The 26,111-nt window shown below is 37.3% G+C and overlaps 1 protein-coding gene across 7 annotated transcripts in view; it reads left to right on the plus strand.

Moving 5' to 3' along the window:
* JAK2 (Janus kinase 2) overlaps positions 1-20,681 on the plus strand; it is a 130,890-nt gene extending 110,209 nt beyond the window's left edge. For 4 of the 7 annotated variants that reach the window (XM_029920248.1, XM_029920247.1, XM_029920249.1 and 1 more), the window contains 6 exons: positions 3,969-4,158; positions 5,105-5,229; positions 5,402-5,574; positions 15,085-15,202; positions 16,712-16,825; positions 17,464-20,681. In XM_029920248.1, coding sequence (XP_029776108.1) covers positions 3,969-4,158; positions 5,105-5,229; positions 5,402-5,574; positions 15,085-15,202; positions 16,712-16,825; positions 17,464-17,571 — 828 coding nt within the window. In that variant the 3' untranslated portion in view covers positions 17,572-20,681. Of the gene's footprint in view, positions 1-3,968; positions 4,159-5,104; positions 5,230-5,401; positions 5,575-15,084; positions 15,203-16,711; positions 16,826-17,463 lie in introns of those variants that run through there. The other 3 variants (XR_003901874.1, XR_003901873.1, XM_029920251.1) reach the window with 3 other exon arrangements.
* Positions 20,682-26,111: the final 5,430 nt, after the last annotated feature.

Raw genomic sequence — 26,111 nt, forward strand, 5'->3', positions numbered from 1 at the left:
ATGACTATAAGGAACAAAATTCAGAGGTATGTGCTAGTACTTACGGAAGAGACATAACAAAGCATACATTACAGCATCCCTGATTTAGATGAGCCAGGGGAAAGATCAGACTAATTTATATTTTCTTTTTTAGAGTGACTTTTTTTCCGTTTATGAAAGTGACATGTATTTGTTGCAGAGTAATTAGAAAACACAGATGCATTTCTTTCAATTCAGTCTCAGTACACCTACACACAAACTTTGCTTCAGAAGGGAGATCATTCTATATACAATTTTCTCAAAGCACCTGGGCGGCTCAGTCGGTCGAGTGTCCCAGGTCACGATGTCTTGGTTTGTGGGTTGGAGCCCTGTGCTGGGCTCCATGCTGACAGTGCAGGGCCTGCTTGGGACTCTCCCTCTCCCCCCCTCTCTGCCGCATCCCTGCTTGCTCTTGTTCTCTCTCTCAAAATAAATAAATACACTTTAAAGATTAAAATATATATTACATATTCAATTTTTTCTCTTGCTATTTTTCGTTTATTATGTCATCGATATTTTTCATTATTAATATTCTTTTGAAACATAATTTTGTAAGTGAATATTCTGTAAGATATTTACAACATTCCCCATTACTGCACGTTAGAGTTTTTGTCCTTTTGACTTGCAACGTTTTTAGTTTTTTACATAGTTCTTTGGGTTTAACATTTTATTTTTTAGTTTTTTAAATATAGTTTACTGTCAAGTTGGTTTCCTATAGCACCCAGTGCTCATCCTAAGTGCCCTCCTCCATGCCCATCACCTATTTTCCCCTCTCCCCCACCTCCATCCACCCTCAGTTTGTTCTCAGTATTAGGTAGTCTCTTATGGTTTGCCTCCCTCCCTCTCCTTAACTATTTTTCCCCCTTCCCTTCCCCTATAGTCCTCTGTTAAGTTTCTCCTGTTCCACATATGAGTGAAAACATATGGTATCTGTCTTTCTCTGCCTGATTTATTTCACTTAGCATAATACCCTTGAGTTCTATCCATGTTGCTACAAATGGCCAGATTTCATTCTTTCAAGTATTCCATTGTATATATAAACCTCATTTTCTTGATCCATTCGTCAGATGATGGACATTTAGACTCTTTCCATGATTTGGCTATTGTTGACAGTACTGCTATGAACATTGGGGTACATGTGCCCCTATGCATTAGCACTTCTGTATCCCTTGGGTAGATCCCCAGCAGTGCTATTGCTGAGTCATAGGGGAGTTCTGTTTAACATTATTTTAAGCATAATGTAAATTGAGGAGACTGTCAGGGTGACATCTTCAAAATATATTTACAACCATATGTATTTCTCAGTAATTTATTTTGTAGGAAATTAAAGGAAAATGGTATGATCTTTAGTTGTAGCAACTTTTTTTTTCAGGTTTAAGGTTTATTTATTTACTTGTTTTGCTAGCATGAGAGGGAGAGAGAAGTAGAGAGGAAAAGCAAGCGCGCGTGTGCATGTGAGTGGGAGAGGAACAGAGAGCAAGGAGAGAGAGAATCCCAAGCAGGATCCATAATGACAGCATAGAGGCCCAGGTGGGCTCAAACTCAAGGAACCAGAACCCTGAGATCATGACCTGAGCAGAAACCAAGAGTTGGACACATAACCAATGGAGCCACCCAGGTGCCCCTAGTGGTAGTTTTTTAATCTAGATATTTTCTAGCTGCATTTGACAATATAATATTAATTTCATCGTTGCTTATTTGAAAGAATTGATTGTTCAGTGGTCTAGCTATTTGTATTGCCTTATCGAGACAATCTAAAATACCTTCCCTACAAAAATGCATGTTACCTTTTCGTTTTATAAAAGCACAACTCTTGGTATACTGCATTCTTTTATTCTTTTTAACTAGCAGCCTGGTAAAAATATTCAAAGGAGGTATTTGTACTCAAGATTATTTCCATATTTTTAAACAAACAGAAATAATGATATATTTTAATATTCATAAAAAGAGTTAAGAAAATATTGTGAAAACTTTCTTCTGCTACCAGAATTCTAAAATGAGTATTTTTGTCATCTCCCTTTATACTCACATCCACACATAGTTACATTCTTTACTCTTCACCTCGGTTAAAACCTCGCTTTTTTGAAATCCTCTTTATTACGTATTACTCTCTGGTGCCGATCTGGGACACACAGATCTGGACCTTGCTGCTGCTACTTTTCCAAAATCAGAAAATCTAGCATCATAGATAGCCCTGTATGAATATGGTTTTTCTCTCCTCATCATTGGCCAACATCTTGATTGTGATCCACGTTTCAAGTATTTCTGGCCTCACTGTTTTCATCTTCACCTTACTCCTCGTATTATTTGGGGCACCCATTGAATACCTTTTTAAATTTCTCAATCTCAATGTATGAACATGTTAAGTGAATGCATTTTTAATTCTATAATCCCTTATAATAATCTTAATTATGAAATATCAGACCCCGAAATCTCCTTCTCTGCCTATAACTTTGTATTTTTTGACTCTTACCAACATATAAATCCTTCTTTGATATCTATGTCATTGCCAGTGTCTTTGACCATTTTTTGTTCCTGAAGCCTATTAGCTAGCTACCTTCTAGATTCAGCTTTCCTTTTCCAGAGCGGGTAGACCTCCTGCTGAAGCACTTACCCTCTGTCTCCACTGCTGTCCTGTCCACAGTACTGTCACCTGCCCTCCTTTGACTGTTGTACTTTCCCTGCCATTTCCTAATGTATGAACAATAATATTCTGAACTATTTTTTTCTATTTGTGTTTTCATCTCTCAAACACTCTAAGAAAAAGTCAGATATAAATGTCCAGTGTTTCCACTGTAAATTGATTTCCAACATCGACTGGCACTGAGGACTGTGTTAATTGGTAGTTCTTTTCTTCTCCTTTATTTGATTTCTTCTGTAGTCCCTGCCGATTCCAAACATTTTCCTATCCTAAATCTTCCTTCCCACGCAGTGTTTGCCTTTACCTTCTTCTTCCATAAGAAAGTAGAGGCATTCCAAATTTAAACAGTGAGATTGATTTATATCTGTCAAATTGACAAAGATGTAGAAAAATTAACAATGGTTAGTGTTGGCAGGAGTATGAAAAAGTTGACATTTTCCCACTGTTTATTAGAGCGTACATCTAATGACAGTGACCCCTTCAAAAGTGTCTGCTGCAGCATAGATGAAGGACTTTTGAGATGTCCATATCCTTTGAACTGTGAATCCCGCTTTTAGCAAATAAATCAAACTTGTATCAGTCTTCTCAGACTGCCATGCAAAGTACCATATATTGGGGGCTAAACAGCAGATATTTATTTCTCATAGTTCTGGAGGCTAAAAGTCTAAGATTAAGATGCTGGCAGGGTTCAGTTTGTAAGTGCATACTCTCTTCTTGGCCTCCCTCCACATGGCCACCTTCCTGGTGTGTCTTCATGGGGCAGAGAGCTCGGCGTCTGTGCCTCTTCTGATAAAGGCACCAGCCATCTCAGAATGAGGCCTCACTTTACGCTCCCTCTCCACAGGCCCTGTCTTCAAACACACTCACCTGGGGAGCGAGGGCTTTATCATAGGAATTTGGGAGGAACACAGTCAGTTCACAACAGACCCTTCCTTGTTCCGCCCAGCTCACTGACAGGGATGTCAAAGGGTATATTGTGAAGAAGCAAAGCTTGTCCTGGAAGTTAGTGAGAGAGATTTAGGTTTCCCTGACATGTCTCTTGGCTTACTAAACATGTTCATGATGTGTTTAAATGCTTCTTTGAAGTTGTTTATATTTCAGCCTAAAATTCCTTTTGAAGAAATTAAGTTTGTAGATTTACTACCTACCTGTTAAAATATTATTTCCTTTTCTTATTCTGAAAGCTGCCTAATGTAAGCTTAGAGATAGATCTGCTAACTGTAGTTACTGGAATTTCATGTAATTAAAATTTATTAGTAATTTGTCTGGAAATATTGAACTTTCCATCCTCCTGTGACGTGCTGCTCAGGGTAATTTCGGCAGCGTGGAGATGTGCCGGTACGACCCGCTGCAAGACAACACCGGGGAGGTGGTGGCCGTGAAGAAGCTGCAGCACAGCACGGAGGAGCACCTGCGGGACTTCGAGAGGGAGATCGAGATCCTGAAGTCCCTGCAGCACGACAACATTGTCAAGTACAAGGGCGTGTGCTACAGTGCCGGTAGGTGCCGCTGAAACCCATTTTGAACTCAAGGTACGTCCTTGGCATGCTGGGTAGTAGAAGCCTGTAGTCTCGAGATCTGGACTTCCAGTATGCCAGTGACCAAGCAGAGAAGTGTGTGTGTCACTGCAGACTGTGCTTGGTGGTGGTGGGCCGGAACTACCGGAAGTCTTTTCACTGAGGGCAGTGCTTACCATTTTTGCATAAGCTCACCAAGAGAATATCTTTTTTAAATAGAGAAATTATCTTTGCTCACATTTTCTATGAAAATATTCTTTAAATGTTTGTTTATTTTTGAGGGCGGGGAGGGAGGCCGAGAGAGGAAGAGGGAATCTCAAGCAGGCTCCTCACTGTCAGTGCAGAGCCCGATACGAGGCTTGAAATCACAAATCATGAGATCATGACCTGAGCCAAAATCAAGAGTTGGAGGCTTAACTGTTTATTTTTGAGACGGAGAGAGACAGAACGTGAGCAGGGGAGGGGCAGAGAGAGAGGGGGAGACACAGAATCCAAAGCAGGCTCCAGGCTTTGAGCTATCAGTACAGAGCCCGATGCGGGGCTTGAACTCATGAACCAGGAGATTATGACCTGAGCTGAGGCTTAACTGACTGATCCACACAGGCACCCGTCTGCGAAAGTACTTTTAAATTAGGTACTTTTTGTTCATTACAGATGAGGAGAAAGGAGATTTTCATCAGCTTATTCAGGTTTGCAAAAAGGGTTACACAAGATTAAACCATTAGTATTTTAAAGCTTTTCAAAACTTTTTGATTCAAAAAGTTTGTGTTCTTAACTACTACATCACTTAATTTATAATTAGGTTTTGTCATCTTAGACTCAGAATTTACATATTTTAAGTCATTTTTATATATGTTTGTTTTCTATTATTTTATCAATAAAATATGACAAACTATATAACATTGTATTCCCATTTGTATGTTAAAAGGCCGGCGTAATTTAAGATTAATTATGGAATATTTACCATATGGAAGTTTACGAGACTATCTCCAAAAACATAAGGAACGGATTGATCATAAAAAACTTCTGCAGTATACAGCTCAGATATGCAAGGTACTTAATACCCTGGCTATTTGTTGTAAATAAAGAGAACATGCTGAAGTCATTGTTACAAAGTCCTCTAGAGTTTTTCTTTGATAATTAAGGAAGCATATAAAGGAAAGACCACTTAAATTATTTATCTTCATAAAACTTAGCTGAAATAAAGATGTTATTTCATCCATAGGGCATGGAGTATCTTGGTACAAAAAGATATATCCACAGAGATCTGGCAACAAGAAATATATTGGTGGAGAACGAAAACAGGGTTAAAATTGGAGATTTTGGTTTAACCAAAGTCTTGCCACAAGACAAAGAATACTACAAAGTGAAAGAACCTGGTGAAAGTCCCATTTTCTGGTGAGTATATTTTAGTGAAAATTTACTATTATTAATAGTTTGTCATGTATATATTTATAATAATACCAAAATTTATCATGCTAACATTGGTCTAAATGCATTTCATGGATTATCTCATCTAATCTTTATGACAACATATGGAGAATATGTATTCTCTCCATCTTAAGTATGAGGGAACTGAAGTGTAGACAGATTAAATAGCTTGCCCAAGGTCATATGACTCACAAATGGCAAAATTAGGATTCAAACCCAGTCTGTTCTTATAATTTGTGCTTTTAAGCTTTTTTAAAAATTTTTATTTTTTTAGTGTTTATTTTTGAGACAGAGAGAGACAGAGCATGAGCAGGGGAGGGGCAGAGAGAGAGAGAGAGAGAGAGAGAGAGAGAGAGAGAGGGAGACATAGAATCCAAAGCAGGCTCCAGGCTCTGAGCTATCAGTACAGAGCCCAACATGGGGCTTGAACTCATGAACCGCAAGATTATGACCTGAGCTGAAGTTGGATGCTTAACCAACTGAGCCACTAGCCGCCCCTAAGCTTTCTTAACCATGAGAGTGCTTTAATCTGGCATTAACAGAACATATTATAGCAATTTGAAGCTAAAGATAGGTTTTTTTAGATTTATTTATTTTGAGAGAGACAGAGAGTGAGTGGAGAAACGGCAGAGGGAGAGAAAGAATCCCTAGCAGGCCCCACACTGTCAGTGCAGAGCCCATTTCAGGGCTCCAACTCAAATCGTGAGATCATTACCTTGAGCCAAGACCAAGTCAGATGCTTATCCAACTGAGCCACCCTGGCACCCCAAAGCCAAAGGTAATTTTTGATCTTAAGTTAAAATTGTGAATTGTGAGGAGGATACAAACCTGATTTTTTTATGTGGAATACATTGTTATTTTTATTGATTTGTGCTTTGATGCAACGTCTTTTTTTATGTTTTAGTTCATTAATGATACACTTTGTTTTATAGGAATGAATTGCTGAAAATATATTTAAATGTTTTGATTTGGGATAAATTCCAAATAGACTCTAATTCTGGCTTATGTATCTCCTAAAATAATACTAATAAGATTATGTTGTTTGGGGCACCTAGGTGGCTCAGTTGGTTAAGTGTCTGACTTTGGCTCATGTCATGATCTTGCAGTTCATGGGTTCGAGCCCCATATCAGGCTCTGTGCTGACAGCTCAGAGCCTGGAACCTGTTTCAGATTCTATTTCTCCCTTTTTCTCTACCCTTCCCCTGCTCATGCTCTCTCTCTGTTTCTCAAAAAAAAAAATAAATAAATGTTAAAAATTTTAAAAAGTAAAAAGATAATGTTTAAATCAGATGTTTGTTAAGGGATGGGTTTTGTTTTGATTTTATTTGCATTTTTATGTTTTATTTACATTTTGGGTTTCTGACTTGAAAGAATTGCTAATATAAACAATAAAACTGTCAATTTATAAAAATTTGAGATTCATCAGACTTATTAGAAATATACAGATTATTCAGTTAGCTAATGCTAAGTTTATTGACCATAAATATATGTTTAGTTATCTTCATTTTTTTTGTACCTATAAATTTTACAACTTATCCTAGCTATTACAAACTGTTGAGTGCGGAACCTACTTGAGATCTCGATCTCTCTCTCTCTCCCTCTCCCTCTGCCCCTCCCCTGATGACACATTTTCTCTTTCTGAAAAAAAAAAAAAAAAGAATAGAATGGAAACTAGAAATATTGGTTGCTACTGAGAAATGTGATTAGGAGAGACTTTACGTTTCACTTGACACATCCCAGTGTCATGTGAAATAAAATTAATGTGAATTAAAGCAAGGTGTGATACCTATGTACAATGAAATATTACCCAGCCATAAAATCAAGAAATCTTGCCATTTGTAAGACATGGATGGAGCTGGTGATTATTATGCTAATAAAATAACTCAGAGAAAAACATATACCATATGATTTCACTCATATGTGGAATTTAAGAAGCAAAACAAATGAGCAAAGGGAGAAAAAAAGAGAATGACAGAGAGGCAAACCAACAAACATATCCTTATGGACAGAGAACACACAAATGGTTATCCGAGGGGAGGCGGGGCGGTTACGTGGGTGATGGGCATTAAGTAGCGCGCTTGCGACGGGCAGAGGGTGTTCTGTGTGAGGGCTGAGTCGTGGTATTTTACACTGAAACTAGTATTACGCTGTAAGTGGATTAACTGGTATTAAAATAAAATCTTTTTTATACAGAAGAGTAAGAGTGAATGGCATTGTGAGTATTTTAAGGAAAAGCTCTTATCTTTCAGAGATGCATACTGGAATAATTACGATTGAAATACTCGCACGTCCAGAATTCACTTCATATAAATTCAGTGGAGTGGAGATGGGGAGTGGTCAATAAAACAAGGCAGGAAACGAGTTTAATTCAGTGACATGGACATGGTTGTCTCTTGTTCTCTAGTTTCTTTATTTTTGAAATTTCTCAAATAAAAAAAGAAATTTCTCATAATAATAGAAACAGTTTAAAGTAATATCCTGGTGATATCATCATTAGTTATTTCTAGAACATAAGTGAAACTAGAAAATAGGACTCCTCTAAACTTATTTACTTTGGCCATATCCCCAGTGATACATAAATTCAGTTCCTTTTTTTCCAGAATGAGAAATTAAAGAAGTTAAATGGAATTAACTAGAAATCCATAAAGATTAGTAATATGAACTTACAGGGATTTGGGCATACTTAATAAATACAACTTAATAAGCATTTATTAAGTTTCTACTGTTCCAAATATCCTACAAGGACCTGGGATATAAAGATAGGGTCAACTTAAGAAAAACAACAACAAACAATGGAGCCTGGTTCCTAGGAAAGCTGAACTGAAGAGGAAACATTTGATGTGGAGGCGTATTCAGCCAACAGGGCCGCTGTCCATTATCCCTTCCCTTTCAGAGCTCATCGTTTTAAAAAAATCAAATGTCTGGTCAGTCATTGCAATCATTATTACATAAGTGCAATATTGAAGAATATGAGGAGAACACATAAGAATGCAGATAATTCTCCTGAGGGTTTAAATTAATCAGAGAAAACCTAAACTAAGAAGTGGTATTTCAGTTATTGATTAATAGTTTACTGGGTAGGGAAGAGCAAGGTGTTCCCTGAAGAGGAAGGTCAGAACTGGAGGAACAGGGACAGTCACAGAGCAGACAGGGAGACATGGCGGCTGGAAAGGCCTTGAGCCTGGCGCGCCGTGTTGATGAATTCCCACCTCATTCAGTAGACCCTGTGTAGGTGGGAAATTACAGGCTTCATCCAAGAGAATATCACGTTGAGATTCATATTTTAGGAAGAGATCTACTTTTGGTGGAGGACAGAAATTCTCAAAGCATGGGGACACCAGGTTCTCCTCTTAGGGGGCCCATGAGGTCAAAGGTATTTTGATAATAATACTAAGAGGTTATTTGCCTTTTCACTCTCCTTGTTTCGTAAGTACGTAGTAGGATTTTCTACAGGCTAGAAGAGGTCTTCTATTAACATTAAAGAAGCGCACAAAAAATGTAAACACTGCTACTCTTCTCACAAAAATCTTTCTTGTTTTGGAAAATAGTTATTTTTCATAAAATGTTATTTGTGTTGACATGTACTAGGTTTATTATTTTTAATGAATTAATACTGTTACATTTTCTTAGTTTCAGTATCTAACATGGTGGACATTTGATAATTATAATCCACATAAAATAAAAGCTTTATGGGGACTACATACAGAAATTTGAGGACTACACACAAAAATACATGCATACTTAGAAAAATAATTTGTAAGAGTCTATCAGGGACCTGCAGCCAACAGGTTGGAGAAGTGCTGGTATGGAGGGTGCGTTGTATGAAGGAGACGCGAAGAGCCGAGAAAGGCAGTCAGTCAACTTTTGCAGGAATCTCGGCCATTGTGTTTCAGACCCTTTGTGTCTGCATGCCCACAGAAAGAATTATGAAAAATTGTATCCCGTCTTGCACATTTTAAAAATGATAGCTATATTTTTTTTGGTAAATTTAAATAGTTGTATGTGTTTTCTAAAGTATTTTTAATATTGACATTTAAATAACATATCCATCTTTTAGATATCCAATGAAATCTGAATACTATAGCAATTTGATACCCATTATCACCCACTTAAAAATGTATAGAAATAACGTTATTTATTTATTTATTAAAAAGTTTTAAATGTTTTTTATTTATTTTTGAGAGAGAGAGAGAGACAGCGCAAGCAGGGGAGGGTCAGAGAGAGGGAGACAAAGAACCTGAAGCGGGCTCCAGGCTCTGAGCTAGCTGTCTGCACAGAGCCCGACGCGGGGCTCGAACCCACGAACTGTGAGATCATGACCTGAGCCGAAGCCAGACGCTTAACTGACTGAGCCACCCAGGCGCCCCAGAAATAACTTTATTTTTGATAGACACTTTACATCATTCCTTTTTTTCTCTTTAAAATTATATTTTCACTTCCTTCTCAGCCAGAACTTTGCATAATGTTTTATAGTGTACTTGGATATCTTTTGATATCCCAAAAAAATTAACACGCAAGGGGTATATTCCAGGTATATATGTATATACCTGTGGTAAAGTTTAATGTATAAATTAGTCACAGTAAGAGATTAATAGAAATAATTAATAATATAGAACAATAATAACAATATAAAGTTATGTGAATGTGGTTCTCTCATTTTCTTTCAAAGTATCTTTCTGTATTGAACCCACCTTTCTTTGTGAGACATAAAGTGCCTCCATGATGAGGGGAAGTGAGGCGGATGACGTAAGCATTGTCACGTAGTGATAGGCTCATTTACATCTGGACTGTGGTTAACCTCTGGTAACTGAGACCCAAGAAAGCAAAACTGTGGATGAGGGGAGAAACTGCTGTAAATTTAAATTAATCTTTAAATTTCTTATAACCACAAAACTCAGGGGTTTATCTTCTGGATTGGGTTATCACTGAAGTTATCAGGATACAATATTCCAAAGCAATATAAATAACTTACAAATTGGATAATTGTTTAAAAATTTTTATTGGAGGTATTTCTCTTTTTCTAACATTTATTTGTGAGAGAGGGTGGGGGAGGGAGAGAGAATGAGTGCACGGGGGAGGGGCAGAGAGAGAGAGGGAGACACAGAATCCCAAGCAGGCTTCCTGCTCCAAGCTGTCAGCACAGAGCCAGACGTGGGGCTTGAACTCAGAAACTGTGAGATCATGAACTAAGCCAAAGTCAGATGCTTAACCGGGTGCCACTGGAGGTATTTCTTAATAAGATAAATAGAGCTATTTTCCCCTCTAATTACTTTATGAATCCCTGTATGAATATTATTCATATCTATCAGGGGACCAGATTCAGCTTAAATTGTTTATTTTCCCTTTTTGTAGATGTAAATGCTGAGAAAACTTGTGTAAATAAGTAGATAGGAATGGAAGGAGTTTTGTTATAACAATATTCATTCGTGTGACTCTTTCTGAGATAAGTAGCAAAAAAGTATGTAATGAAGTGCCATTAAAATTTCTCTCATAGCTGGCAGCTTCATTAAATCCATTCTTTTTTTTTCAATTTTATTGAAAGCAAAGAATTAAACGACTTGATTTTCAAAAGTGAAATCATTAAAGTCATTCCTTTTCTCAATTTCTGGGAAGTATACTAAAAGGTTTTTAAAAATATGACTTTATTTTTCAACTCTAGAAGTAAGTATGCTAAAACTATGAAATATTATTTAAAAAAATAAATAGAACACATGTGTGGAGGCATGTTTATAATGAAGCGTATTCACCAGGGCACCTTCTTTTCAAGATTCCTTCTTTTCTAATTTTAAATATTCAGTTTCATACTCAATTTTGTATTTTTTGTTATAAAGAAAGCTAAATTATGTAAGCCGTGGGCCCTATATTTCTCCCTGCATATCTGGAAAGATAAATCACAAGGACAGCCAAGATAAGCTTAGGATGATACATACCTTGTGTGACTAATTTTATGTTGTTCTGAAAATAAGATAAATCCTTTCTCATTACTTAGTTTACAATAAATAATACATAATAAAGTGTAGCTAAGATTAGAATGTAGGAAGTGAGGAATATGGTAAAGTGTTTATTATACCTTTAGGAAGTGTGTTGGGAAGATTTATGTCTCAAACTGATGTTTGACTTTGGAGAAACATTAGTTAGTATAAAAATCAGAAATAATATTTTTATCATGATCAAAATTTTCCTGTGTATTTAATGGGGAAAAGTATATACTGCCAAAAACTAGTTAGATAGGCCATTGGAATATAGTTTTATTTTTATGTTGGCAATAAGGCTGACTAAATTTTGTATAAATCTTTCAGAATATGAGTTGATAAAATAGGTTTTAACTAATTTATTAATAATGAACAGTAAATCTGAAGTATGAAAGGAAACAGTTTATCCATGCGATTTAGCCATCATATCTTTTAAACAATTATAATTCCATTTATTAGAATCTATGCTATCTACATTGCTTCTGTTGTTCAAAAGTGTTCTTTAAGCCAACAACATGTTCCAGGTGTTGGTATTAAGAACTTAAGGAAAAATGCTCCTGTTCAAACGTTGTTTTTTGGTTGAAGCAGGCTTTTGGATTCATGGAGGATCCATGCTGAGCTGGACCCTGCTTAAGATTCTCTCTCTCTCTCTCTCCTGGGGCGCCTGAATGGCTCAGTCAGTTAAGCATCCGACTCTTGACATCAGCGTGAGGTTGAGCCCGCATTGTGCTCTGTGCTAACAGTGCGGGGCCTGCTTGGGATTCTCTTTCTCCCTCTCTCTCTGTACCTCTCCTGTGAGCTGTCTCTCTCTCTCAGAATAAATGAACATTAAAAAAATTCTCTCTCTCCCTCTCCCCCTCTCCCCCACTCATGTGAATCCTTTCTCCCTCTGTCTCTCAAGTAAAAAAAAAAAAATTGTTAAGATTCTACCTGGGAAGTAAGCTAGATTGTTGATGGCATTCATTGCATAGGGAAAGTAAAATAACCAGCAGGTTTTGGAGAAGTGGGGATGGAGTTCTCTTTGCCTATAGAACTTTATTTAATATGGAAATGTTCTGTAAGTTGAAGCACAAAAGAAACTTCAAAGATATGGTTATAAATTTAGGAGACATGAGTTTATAGGTGGATGAATATTACCTAATGGAAAGTTTTGCCAAAAATGGTAGAGGTCTGATGATGGAACCTTGGGAAACCCAAATTTAGAAGATGGAGAAGAAGGAAAGTGTTTGGGAAGTTTAATTAGAAATGAAATCTCCTCCCAATTCAGTAAGTCTCTACACAAAGACAGAAAAGAAAGAGATTTTATTACTGAATAAGCTTTGCCCTTAGGGTCATGCGAGTCACAAGCGATCTGCTAAGAGCCTCCAAAGACAGACAGAAATCTCGCCCTATGATGGCCAAGCAGATTCAACCCGTTATATGTATGTTGTCAAGGTAACCAGTAGCTAGTTCTCAAGTAGGAGAACTGGACGGCACCCTTTGCCACACATAGCTTATCCTATGTGACCATCTGTGTAAGCGAATTGGCATCACCCACAGGACAAATAGACTTCTCATATGCTTACGGTAGGAGATAGTTTTTCAACTTGGGAGGAGGCACCTGCCAGAAGTTAAACTCTTCCTGTCTCACAAAAACTGGGAGGTCGGGTGCCATTTCTCTGAATGATTACATTCCGGAGAGATGGTTCCCCGTTTCTTGAGAACATTTTTTGGATCGTAAGCTGTCAAGAGGCTTTTAAGCAAAAGCTTTTTTAAAAGATTTACATACATTTCAAAAGAGATAAAGAATTTACAATGATAAATTTTCTAAAGTAAATCCTGTAAGAGGAGGAAGAGTCTTTTCCCTAATTTCCGACGAAGAGAATTGATTTTTTTTTTCCCTTTGTGATTTGTATTTATCCTTACGTAAGTGATGGGAGAGAAAACAGCCTTGGAGATGAGGGAGGAAACTGTAGACCATGCTCCCCTGAAAACCAAAGGAAGACACTGTGTTGCAGGTGTTGGGGGGATAGGAGGTCTTCAAGAAGCATTTATGCCATTTGTTGGATAAAACTAACATACATTTAAAAATATGTAAAATTTTTTAAAAAACTAAATATAAAAAAAGCATGGTTAACTGTACAGTATGGACAATAAATACTACAGAAACTGAGTAGCATAAGCTTATTAAGACCTTCGGCAGTCAGAGAAGGGTCTGTGGAAGTGAGGAAGTTTAAATTGGATTTTGAAGGAAGTATTCAGTTTATGTGATTCATATATTTAATCTCATCAGTCTAAAACAGATTCTTGTCGCCATCCTCTGTCGTAAGGATAAACTTAGCAATGGATCCATGATATTCACATTCCATTAGCCCAAATCCTCCCTTGAGTAGCGTTGATACATTTGAGTAGACAATGACACTGTTTTCCCCTGTGGTTTTGTTTCCTCCCCCCCCCTTTTTTGTTTGTTTATTTTGAGAGAGAGAGAGCATGGGTGGGTGAGAGGCAGAGAGAAGGTGACAGGATCCAAAGTGGGCTCTGTGCCGAGAGCAGAGAGCCTGATGCAGGGCTTGATCTCAGGAACTGTGAGATCATGACCTGCTTGATCATGACCAGAGCAGAAGTCAGGTGCTCAACCGGGCACTCCTCCCTACCCACTTCTGATGAACAAATTCTTTCTTTTATGTTAATGGCTTCTAGTCTTGTTCCAGTTTAGAAGCCATCTTTTTTTTCCACTAGGAAACTTATCTTGATTCATTTAAAGTTTTAACTTGCAAAGAGCAGCGTTTTTTTTGTTAATTTCGGTACCTGGACCGCACTCTGCAGGAACTTTGCAGTTCCAGGAAGGCACTCAGCTATCTTTGTGTGGCGGTTTCCCGAGACCCCCCGCAGGTTCGATGATTCACGAGGAGGACTCCTCGCACGCAGCATAGGGTCATCTCCATGGCTGAGATCCATTTCAGAGAAAGGACATAAAGTAAAATCAGTGAAGGGAAAAGCCATCTGAGGCAATGCCTGGAGGATCCCCCACCTTTCAAGGGTCCTGTCCCAGACGAGTCACATGGGACGCATGTGATTCCCCCAGCAGGGACTTGTGACAGCGGAGTCTCTGCCTGCATGTACCACAACTACCGACCGCCAGAAGGAAGACGGGTGTTCAGTGTAAACCGTACTGTTTGCAGCAACAGTGCAGGCACAGGGGCAGTGGCAGCCCTTCTGAAGTCTGGTTCCCAGGCCCCCTGGCTTGTCAGCCTTGCAAGCAACGTTTTTGAGGATGGCAGCCTCAGGCCTACTTATGTTAACTCTCCGTGTGCTCTTTTTTACCAGTGATTTTCAGGTAAAATCAGGAGTTGGCATATCACATAACTTTTTTTTTATTGAAGCATATAGTTCATTACATTCATTGTATAGCATAGTTGGTCAACACGTCTATGTGTTATGCTGTGCTCACAAGTGTGGCTACTGTCCGCCACCATACAGTGCTATTACAATGCAAGGAACCGCTCATAGACGTTTTCCGTCACAGGTACGCTCCAGAATCCCTGACGGAGAGCAAGTTTTCTGTGGCTTCAGATGTTTGGAGCTTTGGAGTGGTTCTGTATGAACTTTTCACATATATCGAGAAGAGTAAAAGTCCACCAGCGGTTAGTGTGCTTTTCTTTTACTTTCAACTGGTTTTTTTTTTTTTTTTTTTGACATGAAAAAAGCTTTTTCCAAAGAGTAATAGTAAGGACCCTCTTATTGGTTATTTGTAAGACAGCATCTAACAAAATAATCCTAAACTTACTTGTTAAATTAACTTGCATTTTCAAAAGGGAAAAAGTTGTATATTTATATTTTTAGTAAATCTAATTAGCTTATTCCTTCCAGAAATTATTGAAAAAGTTAGACGTTTAAAAAGTTTTCCCTGTTTACCCTATATTTTTTTAATAAAGGAAAACATGAAAAAGAAAAAAATCATCTCTATTTCATTTACTCAAGATAATTAATGTTAATGTTGTATGTTTTCTTTCAGGCTTTTGAAAGTTTTATACATATGAAAGTGAAATTTTATCAAAATATTTTAATTTATAAAATAAAGGTTATACTGTACACTTAGCTATCCGGCTTTTTCAATAAGTACGATAGCATGGATATTTACTTGTATTAGTAAACATTTACCACAGATATGATTTTGAACTTCTCAGTAGCATTTTATCATAAGGATATAATTTCTGGACAGTTCTTTTCCTATTTGTCTTTTAAGTAAAGACTTCAGGGAACATAGTGAACATTGTTATTTATAAATATTTTACTTTTGAAACCTTAGAATAAAAGTGTAATTATAGGTAAAGGATTATTAACTTTTTCAAAGGTTTTTGATTGTTTCACAATGTTTTCCAAAAAAGCTATAGCAGATCGTATGCTCAATAACAGTGCTCACGGGTGTACATTTTATCATTTGCCAGGATTGACCATTTTATGTTTATGCCGTTTTGTCAAGTTGATAGAAGTTATGGTTATTTGATTTTAATTTATATTTCTCCAGTTAGTGTGAATGAGCACATATTTATTGGGTATTTGAAATAAGTGTATGTATATGTGCATTATCTCATGTGCTTTTGCCCTTTTTTATATTGGTAATTTTTCTTACCAGCTTATGAGAAATCTCTGTACTTAAACAAGCAATGTGTTCATTGTAACTGTTTCTTAACTCATAGTTCAGACTTTAATTTTAGGAATTTTGAACATATGAGCATTTTATCTCCATTGCATTTATGCTTAAATATTCTGTGTTCTTTTTATTATGTTCTCTTTTACAATCAAAGTTTTATTTCAGCTGAAATGTAATATGATGTGTTAAAAGAACAATCAAAAACCCAAAGTGATCATCTTTCAGTTCACTTCTTTTGGGCCCTTCTTAGGGAATTTGTGTCAAGTATATTAGAGTTGTGGAAATGGCATTATAGAGGTTCCGTGTTTAACTGTCTTTTCTGAAACTTGAAAAGGAAGGTTTTGATCCTCAAAATAGTCTGTTTTTAAAAGGTTTCAGACATATAGGAAAGCATACATATGTAGAATTTTTCACATTTACTATAAGTTGAGAAAGAATTCTGGTTCAAATTAAATATGCCAAAAAAACAATCTCATTGGAAAGTGGGTTTATATTGCAGGAATTTATGCGTATGATCGGCAACGACAAGCAGGGACAGATGATTGTGTTTCATCTGATAGAGCTCCTCAAGAATAACGGGAGACTGCCGAGGCCCGATGGGTGCCCAGACGAGGTAACAACAAAAATTTTTTTTGAGAGAGAGAGAGAGAGAGAGAGAGAGAGACACCATGTGTGCACAGGGGGAAGGAGAGAGCATCTTCAGCAGGCTCCATGCTCAGCTGGGAGCCTGACGTCAGCCTTGCTCCCATGACCCTGGGATCCTAACCCCAGAGCTGGACGCTTAACTGAGTGAGCCTCCCACTCCCCCAAAAGTATTTTTTTTAATGTTTTATTTATTTTTAATACAGAGAGAGAGCATGAGAGGGGGAGGGGCAGAGAGAGAAGGAGACACAGAACTGGAAGCAGGCTCCAGGCTCTGAGCTAGCTGTCAGCACAGAGCCTGACGCGGGGCTCGAACCCACGAACGTGAGATCTGACCCGAGCCGAAGTCGGAGGCTTAACCGACTGAGCCACCCAGGCGCCCCCCAAAAGTATTTTTTATCCACATTCATCAGGAGTTTTTATTCCCTTTTTCACATGGATTTCAAGTCACTTGATGACATTTAATTTGCGAAGCTTTGGGATAATCATAGGACTGTGGATCTAGGTGTAGCCATGACATGAGCCTACATAGGAAAATTAAGTGAGACTCATCAATTAAAGATGGCACTTTGTGTTCATTATAATTTTGGTTTATTTTCTCTTTCACAGATTTATCTGATCATGACCGAATGCTGGAACAATAATGTAAACCAGCGTCCCTCCTTCAGAGACCTAGCTTTTCGAGTTGATCAAATAAGGGACGACATGGCTGGATGAAAGGAATGAACTTCGCTCTGAGACCAAAACAGACTTACAGAACAAAGTGTTGTGTTTCACATTACTGTGGACTATCATTACATATACAGTTGTTATGTATATCATGATGCTAGCCAGCAAAGACGTGGAAATATCTGTTCAAAACTTGCAAAGTTTTGTTTTTCTTCATGAGGACATCAGTAAAAGACACTGATGAAGAGACCTTAGCAAAGGATTTCATAAACAGTTTCACAAATCCAATCAGCCGGTTAACATCACTTTTCTCTGGGAAAAGAAAAAAAATAGACTTTTTTCAGCTCAGAATTTTGAAAGATGAAAAAATTGTAATGTAAATTTTGCAATGTTGACGACGCACAGAATACACTTGTACAGTTTTTACCACCGTGAAAGTACAATGCCTTGGCATCTTGTGTGGCGTTTCACACAAGGGCTGGTGTTCGTTCATGTTTCCTAATGTTTCCACAGGTGACCTGCGGTCACATCACTGTACACATGATAGTGCTCAGATCACGGAATCAGCACCTGCGCTCCTACTCGTCTCTGTCACTGGCCAGCAATATGTACACTTTTAGCTTGTAGTTCTCTGTACTGTAAATATTTTTCAAAGCAAAGGGAACAAATGTTTAGTTTCACTTGTATAGGAAATTTCCCCGACCCTAAAGAATACATTTTGAAATGGAACAAGTTTACAAAGATACAACACAATCTATTTTCTTATTTGTCTCCCTTGTATTTGTTTGTGGTAATTGATAGAATTATCTCCAAATTTTTCTAAGACTACAGTGAATAGTTTTCTTTTAAAATTTTGAGATTAAGAATCCAAGGAATATTATCATCCATTTAGCTGTTGACTCCTAATGAGATTCTTCAATCCCTGGGACCTTTGGTCATGCATTAAATTGAAGCATAAGCCATAAAATAGATTGTTTTTAAAATGTGTATGCCTATTGAGATGCCTAACAGGTTAGGATTTTTTTTGCTAAAGAATATTTTAGGGTTTTCAGAAATCTCTATTGCAGTCATAGAAAAGACTTCCTTTTAGAGATTCTGATACAGGAGGGAGAAATATGCTTGGGAGAATAAATTGGTGAAAAAGTATGCTTGTTAATTTTATTCAAGAATCCTGATAGAAAATCCATCATGTCTAACAAGAATGAGAGAGAACGGGTAACTGCTGATTGTCGTCCTGTGTTTGAGGGCCGCTCCGCTTTAGACGCTGCACCTGAAAGGTGTGGTGTGGTAGGGGGCAGTTTGTGGGTGTTATTTATACAGAGTTTAAAATACTTAGTATTTCATGTAAAAAGAAAATAGTTTCTTTATTTTCAGTGAATATGCTGTTTTTTTTAACTTGTACTTAAGAATTTTGATTATTTTTTGAAGCTGGCTTTGAAATGCAAATTATATAAGAAAAAAATGCCTCACACATAAAGTTTGAGATTTTTGGTTGGAAGGAAGAAAGGGAAAGAAACGCTTTTTACATTATCTTTGAAACATTTTAGTAGTAACCAAATGCAGAAAACATCTAAAATGATAGTATATTAGATTTTAAAAGATTTCTGATATTTTGACGAAAGCTGAATATCATTTTTATTTGTAGACTCCACCAGGATGTGTATATGTAATGCAGTTCAGAGACCTTTCGTGCTGCTACTTGACAAGTCGGAAGTAGCATGTCATGTAATATGCTGGATTTCGGAAACTGAAGTACTTAAAAGTAAATTTTTAAAGGTTTACAACATTTTGTTTGTTTTTAAAAACAAAGGTATTAACTAGATCGCTTAATTCTTTTCTTGATGTTTCACTCTGTAGATTTAGGGGAAATAATCCCATATAAACATTCTGAAGTTTTTAGAGTACGATGACTACCTTATTATAAAACTCTGAGTTTGCAAGAGAATTACTATTCACTGAGGACTTGCAGTGTTTACATCTTTATTCTGATTATACATAAAAAGAAATTAACCTGCACCTGTTCAGTCGGTTCTGCACAAGAAATCGGTAAGTAATTCTTGTACCACTAATGCCAAAATGTTTCTTCAAATTAATATTCTTAAGAAATGAGGATAAATATTTTCTTATATAATTCTGTAAATATTGCAGTATGTTAAGTTATACAGTCTTTGTATAAATAATTCCCTACATCCACGGCTTCTTGCTTTGGGAAATAGTTTCTCACATTACCTGTATATATGCTGCCAGAAGCGCTATCATTTGCTGTGAAAGAGCGCTTTCTTACAACACCAGACTTCTGCTTTAAAGTCACGTGAAATTGTTATCACAACTATAACTTCCGATACTTAAATTTTACTTAAATAGTTTTATTATGGAGTAGACATAAGAAAATACCACCTACAGTTCTATGCCTGGGGAGCCATTCTCCATGGAGTGGCAGTGTGTGGTCACTTTATTGAGACTGTTATTTTCTTCATTGTGCCTTTAGCATGTTTTTACGAAATTGGAATATTGATGTAATAAACATTCAGAAGTTATTTCCTTTTGTATTGTCACCTAACCAAGGAGGTGGGGGCACACACACTGATTTAGGGATATGCAGAGAAAGCCTTTTGTTGTAGTAAACTTCTCTTTCGGTTTTTAGAGAAGCGCTTCCTAAGACTGCTATCAACTACTCTGCACTCTTCATGAGCCTTGCTGCGTCCGCTTCAGTTCTGGTATTTAAATTATTTCCAATGAAAATTTTTCTAATTTTCATTGTAACTTATCATAGATCTTTGGGTTTTCTATATTGGAATAAATAATAACAGTAAGTATAAGTCAGCAAGATTATCCAAACAAAAGAGTAGGTTATATGTGATAACTTTCCTTCTATTTAAGAAAGAAAATCACAGTTGGATCTGAGAAAATACTGGGTGTTTACTCCCAGATTTGGGTTGGTTGTACTTAATTTCCAGATAACTAGCAGTAGTGTTTGATGATGCTATAGTCACATTCAGAGAGATTTCAGAATGACCAAGAAGAGAATTTTAGAGCTTTCATATTAATCAAATGTATGTAATATGCATATCATAAAGCCTTTAACTTTTCATGTGAACCAAATTTTTATAAAATGCACATTATATCCTAAATATTAAAATACCTAATTTTTAATATCAGTTTTGTTTTACTTTATTGCTGTATGTTTTAGGGTAAGAAGTTAATTTCTACTGTATATGTGCCATATGGGATTGTTTGGTTGGTGCAGGCCCTAAAATACTGTGTTCTTCAGTCTTCCAAATTTATAAGGAAATGCCTAATCTCCAACCGAAGCACCAGTCTTTATTAATTGGTTTTGAAAGTTGTTAATGATCATTATTCCATCATAAGTCCTTTCTTTGCATAGCAAATAGCTCAACATCTTATTTATTAATGTAGCTGTAACAGGTTCATAAAATAAGAGCATTAAAAGACCTTTAAGAGGGCCTGTCCAGTTATCCACATTCTTAGATTTTGTTAATGGTTTTAATTTTAATACTTGCCTAGGAAGCACACCTATACATGCTATTTATTGGGGTCAGGCAGGTGAGTTTTGAGCGGTGTGAACACAAGCAAAGCTATTAGATATGACTATTAGTAAATAACAATAAATAAAGTCAGAAGGCAAAGATGCTGTAGCCCGATATCACAGAGACAGCAGGCCGCTGAGAAGGCACATTGTCAGCGCGCATGATAAGACGTTACGAGAACAAGTACTAGAAACACAAATGAAAAGTGTGCAATAGAAAGATTTTTTGATCAATTGTCCTTTCAGGTACAGTTATATACATAGAAATGTTTAGATGCTTTTTGCACACAAAAGATAATTAGGTGGATAGTATTTTTAATGAAAAAGCTTAGGTTCTTTAGAATGCTTGGGGTATATATGAATCTCTGAATATGAATTCTCTAGGAGCATGTGTAAGATTGTGAGTCAATTTATTCACTAGAAATCAAAATATTAGAGATTAAGGAAACTGCAGTAAAGAAAATAAAATGAGAAAGATAAAACGAACCCTTAAGGTACTCAATTATGAAAATATGTACTTGAAATGGTCTTTTTTTGACAATTTGACTACTTGAAATACATATTTGAAGCTTTGTTCCTCTGCATAATAGTTTTGTTGAAGGTTGCTATAACACTGAATCTTTATAGCTCTCCCAAATTTTAAGTATATTAAAACAAAGTTTATTATTTTATATCCATAGTAACTTTAAAGACCCCTTAATTTTTGGTTGGAGAAAAAAGAATGATCATTTGCAGAATCAAAGACTTCATTTTGATTCTTAAGAGCAAATAATTGAACTCTAACCCTTTTAATCTGCATGACCAAGGTGTCTAAGCCCTTGATCTGCAAGCTACTGGTGGCCCAAAGCTAAATGATATATCAGAAGTGGTTTGTGTTAAATGTTTGCACTTATTAACTACTGTTCAGAAAGCACTTTAAAAACAAAACCACAGTCACTATTTCCTATAAATCCTGTCAGAACGTTCCCTTTTTTTGAAACGGGAAAAAAACCAAGTTTAATAATACGTATGCCTCCTGTATACAAGAGATGCCCAAACTGGGAACTGAGGAACTTCCCAGGGAGGCCAGGCTCTCACTTGAGTACCTTCTTGAGCTGGAGACCTAAGGAAGAAGTTGGACAAGGGGCCATCTCTGAGAGGTTGTCAGGCGAGGCACAGTAAACAAGAGTAAGGCTGTCACTATGTAGAGTCATCTTTGTCTTTCTGGTGCGGAGAGGGAGTATCCTTACAAATGGAGATTTCCCTTGGAAAAGAGCTTTTACTGGATTTCCAGAGCTTTTGCTTATCTCCTGTTCCTTAAAATGATTAGCTCAAAATAATCCTTATGCCAAAGAGGCATATTTTGGGGTGCCATAATCTGCTTCCTTTCAGGTCTGCCTTTGAAAATTCGGATTCATATTACAGTCCCGAAGCTGAGTTGATTGATAAGATTGTTCTATAGTTTCACTGAACTAGTCTCAGTCTGTGTGCGTGTGTGTGCGCGTGTGTGTGTGTGTGTGTGTGTGTGCGCGTGCGTGAGAAGGAATCAGTGCAATGGCCAGTCTTGATTGGAAAGAAGAAACTCGGCAGCACAGTGTGAGTAAGCGCATGGAATGGGCCAAGAAGTGGCCGGAACCCACAGCTAGGGCATCTCTGGGCGGCCAGAGCCAGGCGAGGGCACTGTTGTCCTCTTCACAGATGCAGCCCACTGTTCACTTGCTGGTGACCGATGGGACTATATTGGGGTTTTCCTTGGTGCCCGAAGCTGCCTTTGGGGCTAGCATATTTATGGGTCCAGTCCCTTCTGTGCAGCCATCAAGCCCTCCCTCCCCCCACCCCAGCCTAGTCGCCTGCTCCTCATCCATAGGAACACCACCCCCAGATGCCATAGAGTACACCACGGCTACTCTCTTGGGACCACAAGTCCCAAGGCCTGTGTGGGACCTTGACGCCATAATGCCTACTACAAACAGCAGCAGTTTCTCCCCTCCATCTGGAGAGTAGATCAGATTGGTTAAAAAGATGTGTCTCATTTCAGGAGGAGGTGGTGGCGCAGGCAGGAGCGCAGTTAAGCATCATGGTGTGAACAGGTATTTAAATAAAAAGCATTTCCTTTAACAGCTTCCGCCAGTTTTCCAGGATACTTATCTGCAGGCTCTAGAGGGAGTGTGCCCTCACAGTCACTAACTGTAGGGGAGAAAAAAAATCTCCCTCTCCCTTACTAGTTCCTTGGATGAGATCCCACCCCAAGACAGATTAACAAGAGAAAAACAAACAGTTTAATAACCTGTATACCTCCTGTAAACATGGGAGAAACCCAGGAAAACTATCCCAGACATTTCTATCTCTTTTTTAAAAACTTTTTTAATGTTTATTTCTGAGAGAGAGAGAGAGAGTGTGTAAGCAGTAGCGGGGCAGAGAGAGGGAGGGAGGGAGGGAGGGAGGGAGACACAGAATTGGAAGCAGGCTCCAGACTCTAAGCTGTCAGCCCGGAGCCCCATGTGGGGCTCGAACCCACAAACCATGATTCCATGACCTGAGCTGAAGTCAGATGCTTAACCAACTGAGCCACCCAGGAGCTTGCCTATGTCTCTTTTTAAAAAATGTTTTAAATCCATGTTTCAATCAGTGATTTTGAAGATAATATGAATCTCCTGGTATCACTTCTTTTCCTTTCTGTTAACTGGTTTTATAAGTGCATTGCAGCTTGTTGTGTAGGAGTATTGATCATATGAGTAAAGATATTGTTGACAAGGAAAACTGAAGCTGAATCCTGCCTTTTTGTTAAAGGACTTGGATTGAATGTCAGATTCCAGAACTCTGAGTACACCATTGTAATTCCTAAAAGGGGCTCCATTTCTTTCCCAAACTTCTGTTACAGAGGAAGAAATTTCTAAAAATTGAGACTATTATAGAGGACAATCTTTTTTTCCTAAAAATGGTTTGGAAATCTGATACCTAACGAATAGGGAGTATTCTGGGAAAAAAAGGAATTTCTAAATTTCTGTCAGATCTGAGATCAAATTCACATTTAATGGGAATGTTTTCTAACATCTTGAGTTTCTCATACTTTAAGATCACTGTAATGAGTGTGGAAGGTTAGAGTACGGACAGCTCGGTCAGATGCTAAAGATACTTTGGCTCTAGTCATTACCTATGTCATTTTCTTACAGCTGCTCCAACTTGGCCACGTTAACAGTCTCATTATTGGTAGAATTCTTTCTCTTCTCTAAATTAAGGAAAGAAAAAAGAAAAAAAGACTGTATCCTCATTTGTATTATCACTTCTGCTCTTCCTACATACGTGCTCACTTATCAGTACTGACACTGTGAGCTACTGACAACGTTCAAGGTGCATCAAGTCATTCATGCTAATAGTTGTAGTAGTGAAGCCATCACCTCTTAAGTAACTTGATAAAATCCTAAATCCCACTCACACATTGGGAATAAAGAAGAATAGATAAAATATAGATATGGGCAAAAACATCTAATTATGCTGAAGCTCTGAGGATATTATCCTTAATCTGGTGTTTTCAGGGAACCTAGTTTGATGTGGCCCCAAACAATCTCAGATGTGAAGGGTCCATAAGAAGGTATCTTGGGCCTGGACTTACTTAGTATAGTTCCATATACTGTTTCTCTTTGGAGCATGCTTTTTCAAGAGCTATCACCTCTAAGAGGGTGAATATTGGTATTGGGGGGTGGAAAATCTTACTCTTCTTAAGTATAAAGCATAGAAATACATGCAGCACATAAACAGATATGCAGTGCTTTTAAAATTTCATGGTGGAGGAGATGAAGGGGAGAGGGGAAAAGGGTGTGAATACAGAGACAGCTGAGAAACACGGGCCATTCCGGCACTACCTCAGAAATAAGGAGAGACAGTTCAGTGTCGGCACAGCTGAGCGCATTGGACCTTTAAGCAAATATTCCAAATTGTATATCTGAACTAACAACCGACACGTAATCTTTCTAAAACGTCATGTATTTTAACCTCTCTAGAATTTAAAGATTTTTCCTTAACAGATACAAAAGTTGGGTCTTCTTCAGTGGAGATAAATCCCAAGTATCATTTTGTTATCTTGTTTTTACATTTCACATTAAATCAAACCAGATATAATAATCCTCTCAGAAACTTAACATAGCGCCTTTTGATTATATGCAGCATTAACAATTTTGCTTCTTAGTTGTACAAGGAGATAATAAGAAAGTACTTTTTGATACTGTATGTCATATAACTATATTAAAGCCAAAATAAAATTTCCACAGAGAAAAAGGAAAGAAGCAATGCCAAATAAAGGTTATATCTATGCTGTGAAATTGACCCAGAAGACAGAGTACTCATTTTTTATTAAAAAACACTATACTTTTTGTTTTGGTTTGGTACCCATCCTATTGGGTGTGAAGTGGTAATAGCAATGTGGTTTTGATTTGCATTTCACTATGATGAATGATACTGAGCATCTTTTTATGTGCACTTCTTTGGCCATTTGTGCATCTTCCTTGGGGGCAATGTCTATTTAAGTCTTTTGCTCATTTTTAAATTGAGCTTTGTGTTTTTAAGTTGTAGGAGTTCTTTTTATATTCTGGATATTAATCCCTCATGAGATACATAATTTGCCAGTATTTTTTCTCATTCTGTGGGTTGCCATTTTACTTTACTTGTGCATCCTGGGAAGCACAAGTTTTCAATTTCAATGCATTCCAGTTTGTCTCTTCTTTTGGTGTGTATCTAAGAGATCATTGCTAAACCCAATGTAAGGAAACTCTTTCCCTGTGTGTTCTCCTAAGTGTTTTATAGCTTGGGTTCAAATATGTCTTCAATCCAGTTTGAGTTAATTTTTCCACATGGTGTAAGGGAAGGGTCCAATTTCATCTTTTTGCATATAGATTTCCAGTTTTCCCAGTAGCATTTGTTGAAGAGTGTCCATACCGCATTGAATGGTCTTGGAGCACCCTTGTTGAAAATCATTTGATGATATATGTGAGAGTTTATTTCTGTTTTATTTCATTAGTCTATATGTTTGCCTCAATGCCACCGCCATACTGTACTGATGACTGTA

Source organism: Suricata suricatta, chromosome 13 (assembly GCF_006229205.1).
Source record: "Suricata suricatta isolate VVHF042 chromosome 13, meerkat_22Aug2017_6uvM2_HiC, whole genome shotgun sequence".
NCBI classification, from domain to species: Eukaryota; Metazoa; Chordata; class Mammalia; order Carnivora; family Herpestidae; genus Suricata; species Suricata suricatta.